General features: G+C 61.6%; 1 protein-coding gene across 2 annotated transcripts in view; it reads left to right on the forward strand.

Moving 5' to 3' along the window:
• Positions 1-11,706, forward strand: part of COL2A1 (collagen type II alpha 1 chain) — a 31,015-nt gene extending 19,309 nt beyond the window's left edge. For both annotated transcript variants that reach the window (XM_079936943.1, XM_079936942.1), the window contains 27 exons: positions 219-272; positions 647-700; positions 1,041-1,094; positions 1,280-1,333; positions 1,558-1,602; positions 1,762-1,860; positions 2,062-2,169; positions 2,503-2,556; positions 2,859-2,912; positions 3,331-3,384; positions 3,731-3,784; positions 4,073-4,180; positions 4,789-4,842; positions 5,306-5,359; positions 6,024-6,185; positions 6,428-6,535; positions 6,742-6,849; positions 7,136-7,189; positions 7,334-7,441; positions 7,590-7,643; positions 7,775-7,882; positions 8,159-8,212; positions 8,651-8,758; positions 9,170-9,458; positions 9,892-10,079; positions 10,397-10,639; positions 11,083-11,706. In XM_079936943.1, coding sequence (XP_079793069.1) covers positions 219-272; positions 647-700; positions 1,041-1,094; positions 1,280-1,333; positions 1,558-1,602; positions 1,762-1,860; positions 2,062-2,169; positions 2,503-2,556; positions 2,859-2,912; positions 3,331-3,384; positions 3,731-3,784; positions 4,073-4,180; positions 4,789-4,842; positions 5,306-5,359; positions 6,024-6,185; positions 6,428-6,535; positions 6,742-6,849; positions 7,136-7,189; positions 7,334-7,441; positions 7,590-7,643; positions 7,775-7,882; positions 8,159-8,212; positions 8,651-8,758; positions 9,170-9,458; positions 9,892-10,079; positions 10,397-10,639; positions 11,083-11,229 — 2,631 coding nt within the window. In that variant the 3' untranslated portion in view covers positions 11,230-11,706. The remainder of the gene's footprint in view (positions 1-218; positions 273-646; positions 701-1,040; positions 1,095-1,279; positions 1,334-1,557; positions 1,603-1,761; positions 1,861-2,061; positions 2,170-2,502; positions 2,557-2,858; positions 2,913-3,330; positions 3,385-3,730; positions 3,785-4,072; positions 4,181-4,788; positions 4,843-5,305; positions 5,360-6,023; positions 6,186-6,427; positions 6,536-6,741; positions 6,850-7,135; positions 7,190-7,333; positions 7,442-7,589; positions 7,644-7,774; positions 7,883-8,158; positions 8,213-8,650; positions 8,759-9,169; positions 9,459-9,891; positions 10,080-10,396; positions 10,640-11,082) is intronic.
• Positions 11,707-13,630: the final 1,924 nt, after the last annotated feature.

A 13,630-nucleotide genomic window follows, 5' to 3' on the forward strand; every position in this document is an offset into this window, starting at 1 on the left:
CCAGGGCTCTTTAGAGCCCTTGGGGCATCTCAGCCATGACGCTGATCCACGGGGCAGCGCTATCAGTTCACACCTCTGAGCGTAAGAGAGGTGCTGACACTTGGCTCTGGCCTTTGCTGTCCGCGAGGCAGTGACCTCAAGCCCCAATCTCCCAAGCTGGCCGTACCCCCGCTCCCACCACAGCCCTCCACCTTATGGCCCTGCACTCTTTCTTCCAGGGTGAGCCTGGCAAAGCTGGTGAGAAAGGACTGCCTGGTGCTCCTGGTCTGAGAGTAAGTACCCTCCCCACTGCCCATGTTAGCGTTTGCTGGACCCCTGCAAGGAGAGAGCAGCCCTATGGCACGCTTCTGGGGCCCCTAGCTGGCCGCGTGGATTCCCGCGGCTGAGCCCATGCTGCTCTGGGAGTCCGCACGGGGAGACTTCTGATCGCTGACAGCAGCCCAGAGAGATGGAAGAGGCTCCCATGCTGAGAAGGACCGAGGGAACGAAGGGGGCCGGGAAAGGACAGGAAGGGAAGGTGTGGAAATGGAGTTCAGGCAGGGGATCATCTAGAAACTCTGGGCCACAGAGTACACCTGCCTGGTCCTGGGATCTGTAGAACTGAAGAAGAGTGTATCATTACCTCACCCCTTTCTCTCCCCTCTAGGGTCTCCCTGGCAAAGATGGTGAGACAGGAGCTGCAGGCCCCCCTGGACCTGCTGTAAGTACCTGCCCAGCCTCTCCAGGTGGCCCGTGGGCAGGAGCTTTGTGGGTAGAGGTGGGGAGTAAGGGAGCTGACAGGTGTGGATCTGGGCTGATCCAGGACACCTGACCCAGCCTGAGCGGAGGCAGGGCGTCCCAGGAGGCAGCCTGGACCCCATCGGGGTTGTCAGGGGTGCGGGTCACTGGTGGGAGGACAGCGAGGCATGCACACCTTGCTTGGGCAGTGAGGCAAGGTGTCGCCTGCCCTCCTGCGGGCTGGCCCCAGGCCCCTGTAGGCCTAGATGAGGCTCCCAGATTCTCTGGAGGCTGGCTCAGCTCGCCTTTGTCTTCCTCTGCAGGGACCTGCCGGTGAACGAGGCGAGCAGGGTGCTCCTGGGCCATCTGGGTTCCAGGTAGGCGGCTGGATCCCGTCCACACGCAGGGCTCTGGGGCAGCAGCAGTGCCCCCTTGAGGGGGACCCAGGGATGAGTCTTCCCTGAACCCCCTCCCCTACACCTGCTCTCGCACTGTGCTGGCCTCCCTGCAGGGCGTGGCAGCAAACACACTCCTTTCCTAACCAAGTCACTTTGGCTTCTAGGGACTTCCTGGCCCGCCTGGTCCCCCAGGTGAAGGTGGAAAACCAGGTGACCAGGTGAGTTTGGGGCTCTTTGAACCTGTAGCCTGTTTAGGTGGGAAGATCTATTCTCATGCCCAGGAGGCAAGGGCAGGAGTGGGCACAAGGAGCCCCAGAAGGCCAGGGAATGTCCAGGACCTGCTGCCCAGGTCTGAGCTCAGCCCCCAGCAGGAGGGCAGCTCCGCCGAGGATCTGGGACAGAAAAGCCTCTGCTCTCTCACACATCCTTCTTCGTTCTTCAGGGCGTTCCTGGTGAAGCTGGAGCTCCCGGCCTCGTGGGTCCCAGGGTGAGTGTCCCGTCCACTGTTTCCGCGCGGCCTCCTTGGGCCTGCTCCCTCCCGTGTGGTTCTGCCGCGCATCCCAGCACAGCCGTCCTGGGTCTCCTCTCTCTTTGGGCCTCCGCCCCATCTCTCTTGCCTGACTCCTCCTTGGTGTCTCTGTCACAGGGTGAACGAGGTTTCCCAGGGGAACGTGGCTCTCCAGGGTCCCAGGGCCTCCAGGGGCCCCGCGGCCTCCCTGGCACTCCTGGCACTGATGGTCCCAAAGTGAGTGAGGCGGGTCCTGCTGGCGGGGGTCCTCTGGGCTGGAAGGGGAGGGGGCTCAGGGGGGATGAAGATGGAAGGAGGGAGGGATGGAGGATGAGACAGAAAGGGGTCTGGGCAGAGGAGGAAGGGAAGGAAAGGGGGCTTGGGGCCTGGGGGGCCCAGGGGAAGTGCTGCCTTCCACAGACTCCTCTCCCACTGCAGGGTGCAGCTGGCCCAGGTGGCCCCCCTGGGGCTCAGGGCCCTCCAGGTCTGCAGGGGATGCCCGGTGAGAGAGGAGCAGCTGGCATCGCTGGGCCCAAGGGAGACAGGGTGAGTACCAGGCTGAGCGCGCTTCCGCCACAGCTGGGCTTCCCCGCACTCCCTCCCGCTCCCCACGGCACCAGGCGGTGAGGGTCCCCGTTACCCTCTTGAGGAACTTGGAGACCCCTCCCAGGCTCTCCGTTTGACCTTGAGTGACATCCTGCCTGACACTTCCCTCTGTCTCACTTCTGTTACTCCCCGTCACCCACCCTGAGACTGCAGCAAATCCCTCTTGGCCAGGCTCTGAGCTCTGCCTGGAGCCCCATTCAGGGGGGGCACTGAGCCGGCAAAGGGGATCTTGGAGTAGCTCCCTAAGGTGGCCCGTTTTTCTCTATCCCACAGGGTGATGTTGGTGAGAAAGGCCCCGAGGGAGCCCCCGGGAAAGACGGCGGACGGGTAAGTGGATGCTGGTTGCAGGCTCCCTGGGGTTGGGATGGGGACAGATGCAGGGGACCTCATGCACTCAGGGGACAGAGGGGCAGCGTGTGAGCGTGGTCTCTGCTCCTATCTCAGTTTTGTGGGCTGGGCAACTACAAGAACTTCCCTGTCAAAAGTGGGGGCCCCAGGGTGAGAGGGAGCTCTGGGGGCCACGCGAGGGTACACCAAGGTCCGTTGGGTGCGGCGTCTCCAGGCTCCCTGTTGGACTCCGCGTCCCTGGCTGCCTCTCCCTGCCCCTCACTCCGCCTTCTCTCCCCCAGGGTCTGACTGGCCCCATTGGCCCCCCTGGCCCGGCTGGTGCCAACGGTGAGAAGGTGAGTCGTGGATCCCTTTCCTCGCTCTGCCTCACCTCCCCCATCGAATCTCTTTCTCATCTCCTGCCAAAGACTGCTGTCTCTTCCCCTCGCTCCATACCTGTCGGCCTCCTGCCTTGCAGCGGCTGCAAGGAGTGGAGGGTGGGGGCTTGTTCTTAGAGGCAAAGTCATGGCCGTGTGCACCACCGAGGGAAGCAGTTGGATGGGGGTATGGGTGTCTTCAGCAAAGTCCCCGAGTAGGTGCAGGTATGGCCAAAGCAACAAGGGGAGAACATGCCACGGGTCGGAGGGGAGACTAGAGCCCCCGTCCCCCCGTCAGGGCTCTCTGGATGCACTTTGCCCTGGAAGGGCCCCCTCTCACCCTACGTCCCTCATCCTTGGCTTTTGTCCACCCCCCCCACCCGCTGACCCACTTTAGGGAGAAGTTGGACCTCCTGGTCCTTCAGGAACTGCTGGTGCTCGCGGCGCCCCGGTGAGTATCTGCCCCTGAGCCTGGCCCTGCAGGCCCCCCGGGCACGGCTCCCACCCTGCCCTCTGGGCCTGGGGGTGGGAGGAGAGATGAGAAAGGAAGGGAGAAGGCACGTCCCCCCCCATGATGTGATCAGGGTGGAGGGCCTTCGGGTCCCCAGATCCTCCGACCGTGAGACGCGTCCTGACCTGGGTCCCTTTATTTAGGACGGAGAGCCTCCCGACCCCCTTCTCTCTGAGGGTTACTGTGCAGTAGGCTAGGCTGGGCCAGAGCGGGCTCTGGGCTCACAGGAGGGAACAGAGCAGGCCGGCAGCTGAGCCTCACCCCTCCCGGCCCTCTTCTCTCACAGGGTGAACGTGGAGAGACTGGACCCCCCGGGCCTGCTGGATTTGCTGGTCCTCCTGTGAGTATCTCTGTCCACCCTCCCTCCCTCCCTCCCATGCCCTCCACTCTGGCCAGCTCGAGTCATTCCCAAAGGACACCTTCCCGCCTGCGGGGGAGGGAAGGACAGGATTTAAAGAAGAGGGAAGTGGCCCCTCTGCGTCCGCATCTCCACAGCGATGTGACAGTCCTACCCGAGACTCGGTGTCCAGGCCCAGGGTGGACGCACACACTCACACAGTCCCTGGCCCCTTTGGAGGAAGCGCGAGTGTTTTGCCCGCACTCACTGGCCTCCTCCTTCCCGGAACAGGGTGCTGACGGCCAGCCTGGTGCCAAAGGCGAGCAAGGAGAGGCTGGCCAGAAAGGTGACGCCGGTGCCCCGGGTCCTCAGGGCCCCTCTGGAGCTCCCGGGCCTCAGGTGGGTAACGCTGAGCTCCCCCCCGAAACCGATCCCACACGGTAGGCGGTGCTGGGTGCCGGGAGAGGGGCCTGGGCAGGCAGAGGTGGCTAGGAGGCCTGGGGCTGCCCGCCTGTGTTTAGGGCCCTCCACCCAGCAGACCCTGGAGCCTGCTGCTGCAGCCACAGGAGGGGAGGCTGCAGGGAGGAGGAATTTGTGCTCAGGGGTAAAGGTTCAAGGAGCTAAGCTGGCCTTCAGAGCCGCGGGTGTGGGTGTGGGTGTGGGTGTGTGGCTGGGGGCCGACACAGGGTACCAGCCGCTGGGTCTCCCTGAGCAACAGAAGGCCTGGGGCAGAGCGGCCAGTCTCCTGGGAGACCTTGGACTGGCTCTGAGGACACCTGATGGGCCTGCCCTCCCCGAGATCTCCTAGAATACGAGTCTCCCGTGGGTCGGGGTGGCAGGCCCACCTGTGACAGCCTCTCCAGGCTGGGATTTTAGTGCTGACAAAGCTGCATCTCCGAGAACCGAGCTCTCAGGAGTCCACGGGGCTCAGAAGGGACCTGCGCCCAGAAGCCCACAGCCCTCCCCCGGGGCGACCGGGCCTCACCGTCTCCCTCCTTCCTCCCCAGGGTCCTACTGGTGTGACTGGTCCTAAAGGAGCCCGAGGCGCTCAAGGCCCCCCGGTGAGTGAGGCCCCCATTCCCACCGTCACTGGGCCAAGTGGAGGGCACTGCAGGGGCAGCGGCTTCTCTCGCACCCACCCGCCCCCCCCCCCCCCGCCCCCCCCCCCCCCCCCGGGCCTCAGGAAGGAGGTCTGGCCCCAGAGACCCCACCCCACCTCCTTCCCTCTCAGCCCGAGCCCCTCCCACACAGAGCCCATCCCACAGCCGGGTGGGAGAGAGGGCGCCCCTACAGCGCTGACTGCCCCACTGCATCCTCCCCCTGCAGGGGCTGGAGGCTGAGAAGCTGCAGCTGCCCGAGGCGGTGGCCAGACCTGGGGGCCCTTTCTCCCTCTCTAGCTCTCCCCTTGCTGCCGTGCGCCCCTGGCTCCTTTCCAAACCAGCCTATGAGACCCCCGCCCCCCAAATTTGATTCTTGGGCCTCCTGAGGGTCTGAGGTCCTCAGGGTCCTCCTCTCATCACATAGGGAGCCACCGGATTCCCCGGAGCTGCAGGCCGCGTCGGACCCCCAGGTTCCAATGTAAGTGCTGCCCCCGGCTGTTTCCTCCCTAACTCCAGGCATGGGAGGCACAGGCAGGGGTCGAAGAGTCTGGCCCAGTCCCCCACACGTCTTTGTGCCCATCCCCACTCCTGGGAACAGTAGTTAACTGACCACAGGGACCTGCTCTCCTTGCAGACAGCTGGGAGCAGGGCGGGGGGCCCTCTTGCTGGCCATGGGCTTCTGGCTCCGTGGGCAGGACAGGGCTGGTACAGTTGCTTTCGTCGTGGACGCACACTTCTTGAGCACACTGTGCTTTGTAAGGATGTCTGCATCTTGCTCCTGGGGAAAGTCCCCCAGCTCACCAACACTGCCAAGCGCAGAGGGAGCGGGCGCAGAGGCTTAGCGGCCAGGGGTGAGGCTGGAGCTGTTCCTTGAGGACCGGTGGTGGGACTGAGGCCACAGGGAAGGAGGCAGGAGGGAGTCCAGGTCGATCAGAAAAAGGAAAGTGTGCAGAGGCTGGAGAAGCCAGGCTGGCTTGAAGCCAGAGCTCACGGGGGAGAGAAGATGGAAGAGGTAGCCCGGGGTGGGGGTCAAGCTGCCCTTACGGTGGAGGAAGCCCCCAGAGGGTCACCGTGGCTTTGGCAGCCTGGAAGGATGGTGAAGGGTGAGATGAGTTCTCACGTCCCGCATTTGCTCCTTCTAGGGCAACCCTGGACCCCCTGGCCCACCTGGTCCTTCTGGAAAAGATGGTCCCAAAGGTGCTCGAGGAGACAGCGGCCCCCCTGGCCGAGCTGGTGACCCTGGCCTCCAAGGTCCTTCTGGACCCCCTGGCGAGAAGGGAGAGCCTGGAGATGACGGTCCTTCTGTAAGTCCCACCCCAGGCTGGGGAGCCCAGGGCCAAGGTCCCTGGAGCAGAAGTGTGAAGGGCACGTGGGCTCACAGAACCCAGAGTGGGGGGAGCACGACTGTGGGACTGCCGGGGTGGGGGCGGGCGCTGCAGAGAGAAGTGTCCTGACCCCTGCAGTGGGCAGCTGCCACCTCACGGAGGGGCGGGGGGCGGCTCCGTGTCACTTCTCAAGTTCTCACCTCCCTCCTCTCCTCCCTTAGGGTCCCGACGGTCCTCCAGGTCCCCAGGGTCTGGCCGGTCAGAGGGGCATCGTCGGTCTGCCGGGGCAGCGTGGTGAGCGAGGATTCCCCGGCCTGCCCGGCCCATCGGTGAGTGGGGACGCCCCTTCCTCCGGGCGAGCTGGGCCCCGCCTGGCTCAGGTGGACGCTCTTCACCTGGTGCTCTCGGTGGCCTGGCCACCCCGAGGCTGCCACCGCTCCGCACCGTCTGAACTGACCCGCGGTCAGCGCCCTCCCCAGAAGGGCTCCGAGGGGCCTCGGAGCGTGCACTCATCCTCCTTGTCGCTGTCCCCCAGGGTGAGCCTGGCAAGCAGGGAGCTCCTGGAGCATCTGGAGACCGAGGTCCCCCTGGCCCCGTGGGTCCTCCTGGCCTGACTGGACCTGCGGGTGAACCTGGACGCGAGGTGTGCAGTGGGATCCGCTGTGGGGTAGCCCGTTCTAGGGAGAGGGGAGCCCTGGAGAAGGGGGTGACAGATGGGCCGAGCCCAAGCGCCCAGATGTGATGGGAGGGTGGTGATGGGAGAGAGAGGGCACGGAGACTAAGAGCTGGGCCCACGGCGGGGAGGCAGGAGGAAGCTGGCTGAGGAAGCTTTGGCTGGAGGGAGGGCACAAACCTGGGCTCCTGAGGGAGGACGGGAAGCAGAGGCGGGGACGGTGGGCAGCTCTGATGGCGTGTTTCCCTTTGCGCAGGGAAGCCCTGGTGCTGACGGCCCCCCTGGCAGAGACGGTGCAGCTGGAGTCAAGGTGGGTATCGGGGTCTCACTCAAGGTGAGTACGGTGGGGCGGGGAGGACATTCCATTGGCCTGGCAGGGCTGGGGTCAGAATCACGTCTCTCCTTGCCTCTTCTGGAACGTTCCTCTCTGAGCCGGAGACCTCTCTCCTGACAGGGTGATCGTGGTGAGACCGGTCCCTTGGGTGCCCCCGGAGCCCCAGGGCCCCCTGGCTCTCCTGGCCCCGCCGGCCCAGTCGGCAAGCAGGGAGACCGAGGAGAAGCTGTGAGTATCTTCGAGTCAGTAAAAGCCACGGTGGAGGAGGGTGGCTGCATGGGTAGGGAGCGTTCCACCACCCGCCCTCCCCCACCGCAGGCCCTGGGCGCGTCCCTGTCCTGACTGTGCTCTGACGCTGCTCCCACTCTCCCCACAGGGTGCACAAGGCCCCATGGGACCCTCAGGACCAGCTGGAGCCCGGGGAATGCCAGTGAGTATCTGAGCGTCCTGTGCTGGGTCCCCGACAGGCAGGTTCAGGGGGCAGCAGGGACCTGGGGCCCCTTGGCGCGGGTGAGGCTGGCCTGAGCTGACCAAACCTGTGTCTTTGTGTCTTGTTCCCAGGGCCCTCAAGGCCCCCGAGGTGACAAAGGAGAAACGGGAGAGGCTGGCGAGAGGGGACTGAAAGGACACCGTGGCTTCACTGGTCTGCAGGGTCTGCCCGGCCCCCCTGTGAGTGCCGCAGGCTGTGCTCGGTTCCCCAAGGCGTCCCCCTTCACGGAGCCCACTGGCGTTTCCCATGCTGCTAAGGCGGCTGGGGATCGTCCTGAGAAATGTGCAGGGCCTCCTCAGGGTTGCAGGGAGAAGCACATGGAAGGGGCACAGGGCGGGACGTGTATGCGCTCCCCCAACTCCCAGTATATATACGTATTCAAGAAGGCCTCCTGACGTGGAAGATGGGGCCCTGTCCGTGCTGACCTCTGACCTTTGCCTCTTCCTGCTGCACAGGGTCCCGCTGGAGACCAAGGGACTTCTGGTCCTGCCGGCCCTTCTGGCCCCAGAGTAAGTGAGACGGAGTGAACCCTTCCTCCGGGGTGGGACCAGGGTGCTGGTCAGGTGTCTGGTGAGGAGGGAGATGTGGCTGCTTCTGGGGAAGCCTCGGGCTCAGGCGCCTCACTCAGCAGCAGAGGTGGGACTGGCTTGGTGACACTGTGGCCAGAGAAGTACCTGAGGCCATAGGACGACCACGAGCGCAGCTCTCGGCTGTCAGACAGACTCCCTGGGAATAGGATTTTACAAAGGGGATTGTAGGGAGTGAGAGAGCCGTGAAGCCGTCCTGCCGGTTCTTGGCCACACGGAGAGCAGCGTGGGGTTCCATGACTGAGAAATGGGAAGACTTGGGAAGAGAGCAGCTATGAGCCTCACCAGCCCCGGCTTCTCCTGGACCTTCCCTTTGTCGATGGCTCTCTTCTCACTGTCTTTCTCCCTCCCGGCCTGCAGGGTCCTCCTGGCCCCGTCGGTCCCTCTGGCAAAGATGGCGCTAATGGAATCCCCGGCCCCATTGGCCCTCCTGGACCCCGTGGACGTTCAGGCGAAACCGGCCCTGCTGTGAGTGTCCTTCCTGCCGTCTGGGGTGCTCCCGGCACCGGGAGGCTTGAGCTCTCGGATGCGAAGGGCTTCTTTCGGGGCATCAGCCTGCAGCTAATGTGACAGCATCCTTTATCCTGGGAGCTCCCTGGAAGTTCAGAGTCCATGAGACATAGAAGAGAGGGGCCAATGAAAAAACAGGGAGCATTCTATGGTTTTCTTGGTCTTGGCCTGCTCCGCGCGTGCGCACGCACACAGACACACAGACACACACACACACACACACACACACACACACACACACACACACACACACACACAACCTCATGGGACTGGGAAGAAGACATCCTAGTACATTCTAGCAGGCGGGGATGGACACAGGAGGGGCGTCTCCCTGTAATTCCTGGCTGATTTCTCTGTTTCCTGCTGCAGGGTCCTCCTGGAAATCCTGGACCCCCTGGCCCTCCAGGTCCCCCTGGCCCTGGCATTGACATGTCCGCCTTTGCTGGCCTAGGCCAGAGAGAGAAGGGCCCCGACCCCATGCAGTACATGCGGGCCGATGAGGCAGCCAGCAACCTGAGACAGCACGACGCCGAGGTGGATGCCACGCTCAAGTCCCTCAACAACCAGATCGAAAGCATCCGCAGCCCCGAGGGATCCCGCAAGAACCCCGCCCGCACCTGCCGGGACCTGAAACTCTGCCACCCCGAGTGGAAGAGCGGTGAGCCCGGAGGGCAGGATCCCCGCCCCCGCTGGGCACGGCCCCCTTCAGAAGGAGGGGCAGAGTCGGGCCTGGAAGGTTCTGGCACTGGTGGTGGCTCCCCCATTTCACAGCAGAGAAACTGCAGCCCTGGTCCCGTCCGGTCATGGCCACATGGTGGAAGTGACTTCAGGGTAGAGTTCCATCCACCGGGCAGGCCCTGCTCCTGTGCCTTTGCCTGCCCCCCTGTTTAGCCCTGGACCTTCCCATCCGGGTCTCCTCGCCCGGATCCCTCCCTCTCCCCTCCCTTTGGCCGCACGTGGCCCTCACACCCTGCTCCTCTGCCCCTGGTGTCCCCATAGGCCTTTCTGTCACCCCAGGCAGGCCTGGCCCTCTCGGGAGCGTGTGTCTGTGCCTGTCTGAGCCCCGATGGGGTGTTGCCTCTCCGCTGCAGGAGATTACTGGATCGACCCGAACCAGGGCTGCACCCTGGACGCCATGAAGGTTTTCTGCAACATGGACACTGGCGAGACCTGCGTCTACCCCAGCCCGGCCAGCGTTCCCAAGAAGAACTGGTGGAACAGCAAGAGCAAGGACAAGAAACACATCTGGTTTGGAGAAACCATCAACGGTGGCTTCCACGTGAGTCCCCGCGTGCTCTAGGCCAGGGACGGCACATCAGAATCCCCCTCTGCTTTCTCCCCGGCAGTCTTTAGCGCCTTGCTCACATTCTCACTGGATGGGGGCTGGGGGAGAGTTCAGGGGAAGAAGGAAAGAGGAGGAGGGGGATGTTTTCCCACTTCGAGGTGGAGGAAGAGTCCTCGGAGGCTTGCTCCACTCCCCGGAAGCAAACGTGTCTTCCCAGTGACCCCTCCCCAGCCCCCTTCAGCTCCTGCAAACCCCGCTCGGAGGGCCCTGTCCCGCCCGGGCCTCACGCCACTGCTGTCTGCCCCTCCCAGTTCAGCTATGGAGATGACAACCTGGCTGCCAACACCGCCAACGTCCAGATGACCTTCCTGCGCCTGCTGTCCACCGAGGGCTCCCAGAACATCACCTACCACTGCAAGAACAGCATTGCCTACCTGGACGAGGCCGCTGGCAACCTCAAGAAGGCCCTGCTCATCCAGGGCTCCAACGACGTGGAGATCCGGGCCGAGGGCAACAGCAGGTTCACGTATACGGTTCTGAAGGATGGCTGCACGGTGAGTCAGGCCGGCTGGGCCGCCAGAGAGATGAGCCGCCTGGGGCCCCGGGCGACAGCAGGCAGAGGGCTGGTCCACAGCAGGCATCGTGGCCCTAAAGGGGCACGAGCGCCGACGGGCTACGTGGGGATGCCACGCAGAGCGACAGGTGAGGGAGAGGGGCGTGTTGTTCTGTCCCCTCCCCTCCCTTGGCTCAGCGTGTCTGGTGACTTGGAGGAACACTCATGCGACGTGTGTGGGCCTCTGCCCTCGCAGGCTGGGTCACTGTGGACAGTGGGGAGGAGAAGGGCAGGGGGAGGAGGCCCTGCTGCTGAGGACTGGCGTCGAGGCGGAGGCCAGTCCAAGAGAGGTCTAGGCCCCCCGCGTGTGTTCGGTTTTGGGGTCCAGGGCAGCTGGCACCGGATCGTAAGGCATCCGCCGACTCTCCTCTCTTTCTCCCCTAGAAACACACCGGTAAGTGGGGCAAGACTATGATTGAGTACCGGTCGCAGAAGACCTCACGTCTCCCCATCATTGACATTGCACCCATGGACATAGGCGGGCCCGAGCAGGAATTCGGTGTGGACATAGGGCCTGTCTGCTTCTTGTAAAAACCCGAACCCAGAAACAACACAATCCATTGCAAACCCAAAGGACCCAAGTACTTTCCAATCCCAGTCACTCTAGGACTCTGCACTGAATGGCTGACCTGACCTGACGTCCATTCATCCCACCCTCTCACAGTTTGGACTTTTCTCCCTTCTCTAAGAGACCTGAACTGGGCAGACTGCAAAATAAAATCTCGGTGTTCTATTTATTTATTGTCTTCCTGTAAGACCTTTGGGTCAAGGCAGAGGCAGGAAACTAACTGGTGTGAGTTAAACGCCCCCTGAGTGACTGCCCCCCAGCCCAGGCAAGAGAACCCCCCCTTCGGGTGCCGGGCGCAGGAACTGTGTGTGTCCCACACAATGGTGCTATTCTGTGTCAAACACCTCTGTATTTTTTAAAATGTCAATTGATATTAAAAACAAAAAAATTATTGGAAAGTACATATTGGCTTGTGCTTTGTGCTTTATTTGTCATTAGTCCTGGAGTCTGTGGGCAGGACAGAATCCTCTTTCGTAAACTTTGGCACCAAGTGGAACCCAGGGGTGAACTAGGAACAGAGACCGAGGTTTGGGAAGGGAGGCACACGAGAGGGGGCGGCCTTGTTCCTGAGCATAAGCCCAGACACACCTCCAGGCGGATTAGTGCAAGAGAAAAGATGCTCTCTGAACTCCGACGGGGAGGTGGGGCCTGTGTCGTGCCACTCGGGAGAGACCAGAGACGCCCCGAGGGGGGGGGGGTGCACGGTGCCGGGGGGGGGGGGGAGGGCAGGGGAGGGAATCCACAGAGGCCCAGTGCACCAGTCAATCTATTTATCTGTATCTTTCCCTCAGACTTCAGTTCAAGCAGAAGTGTTAGTGCTGAACGCTCGCCCCACCCCTTATTCCTTTTTCCCGGCCCCCATTCCTCACTTGCTGGGCTGGCACCTAAAGCTTCCATGGGTGTCTTCTCAACACACGGAGGGACAGCCGGTCCCTTCTTGCCTTCCAAAGACTCGTGTTATGTGGGGCAAAAATGAGGAGGTGCTCACCTTTTCCACTAGAGGGCGCTAGTTCCTGACAAACTAAAAGAGTGAATCGCAAACATAAGAACACACAATTAGAAGAGCTATCTCATAATTTTAAATAAACAACCCTTCCATATACCAAGAGAGCTAGTGGGGGCAAGGGGGAGAGGTCTGCGGACGCTTATGGAAGCCTCTCAGACCACATACGGAGCTGAATAGTGGAGTCTCGTTCCAACCTGTCAGCCACACTCAGCGCCTATCCTGCTCCCTAGCTCACTTCACTGCCCACAGTGGTGTCAGAGCGACTTACTCCAAAGCAGCTCAACAGATCGTGAGCATCAGCTCAGTCCCTGGTAAGAGGAGTCCCATCTGCATCAGCATATAAAGCTGATCCCTCGTAGCCCACCCATTTCCCGGGTACCCAGTCAAACCTAGAAGTAATAGCAACTGCTGCACTGGTAACTGATGAATGAACCAGAAGGGAAGAGAAGCAGCGGGACAGAAAGCCCTGCATCTGTGGTCAGATCAAAACGCACCACCCTGGGTGACAGTACTGCACTACAGTAGCCCCTTTGTCCCGACCTGGGCCAGAGGCTCACCACTAATTCCCATGATCCCTGATGCCCCAGGAAAGGCGGAAGGTCTCTCTCGAGGCACAATAACCTCTCAGATAACATTCTGACCCCGGCGGGACTGAGTGGACAGACCTGGCTTACTAGCTGTAGGCCTCAGTCAGGCTACTGTTCCTTTCTTGAGCTTCCTCGTTTCTACGAAAGTGTCCTGCCTCCAAGGGCTTTTGCTTTTTGACTGAGTGGAACCCAGGAGTCTGACTCCAGTGAAGACTTGCTCAGGACCCTGGATCCTGGGTAAATCACAGACCAACTTCCGAAATAGTTTCCCCTTCTAAACAAGAGAAGAAACACAGAATGCACAGAATGAATCTCGAGGTGATGAAGAAGCTTACTTATAAAGGCAAAGAATAAGGATTATTTTGCCCAGAGAAATACTTAGGACCCCTCAGACTCATGTAGAACTTTTACAAACAGGCTGATTCTTCTTTTTTTTTTTTAATGTGGACCATTTTTAAAGTCTTTATTGAATTTGTTACAAAATTGCTTCTGTTTCGTTTTGGTTTTTTGGCCCTGAGGCATGTGGGATCTTAGCTCCCTGACCAGGGATCGAACCCGTACCCCTTGCATTGGAAGGCGAAGTCTCAACCACTGGACCACCAGGGAAGTCCCCAGCCTGATTCTTTTAATAGTTTCACATCTGGGGCTAGAATCCCTAGAAGGACAGGTGACCCAGAGGTCTCAGGGATCCTGCTTTGGGGTAACTAGTGTTGCAGAACAGACGGTGGAAGTACATTGTGGCGTATATGGGATCCAGTGAGTATCAGAGGC

This window comes from Stenella coeruleoalba (genome assembly GCF_951394435.1).
Source record: "Stenella coeruleoalba genome assembly, chromosome: 11".
Taxonomy (NCBI): Eukaryota; Metazoa; Chordata; class Mammalia; order Artiodactyla; family Delphinidae; genus Stenella; species Stenella coeruleoalba.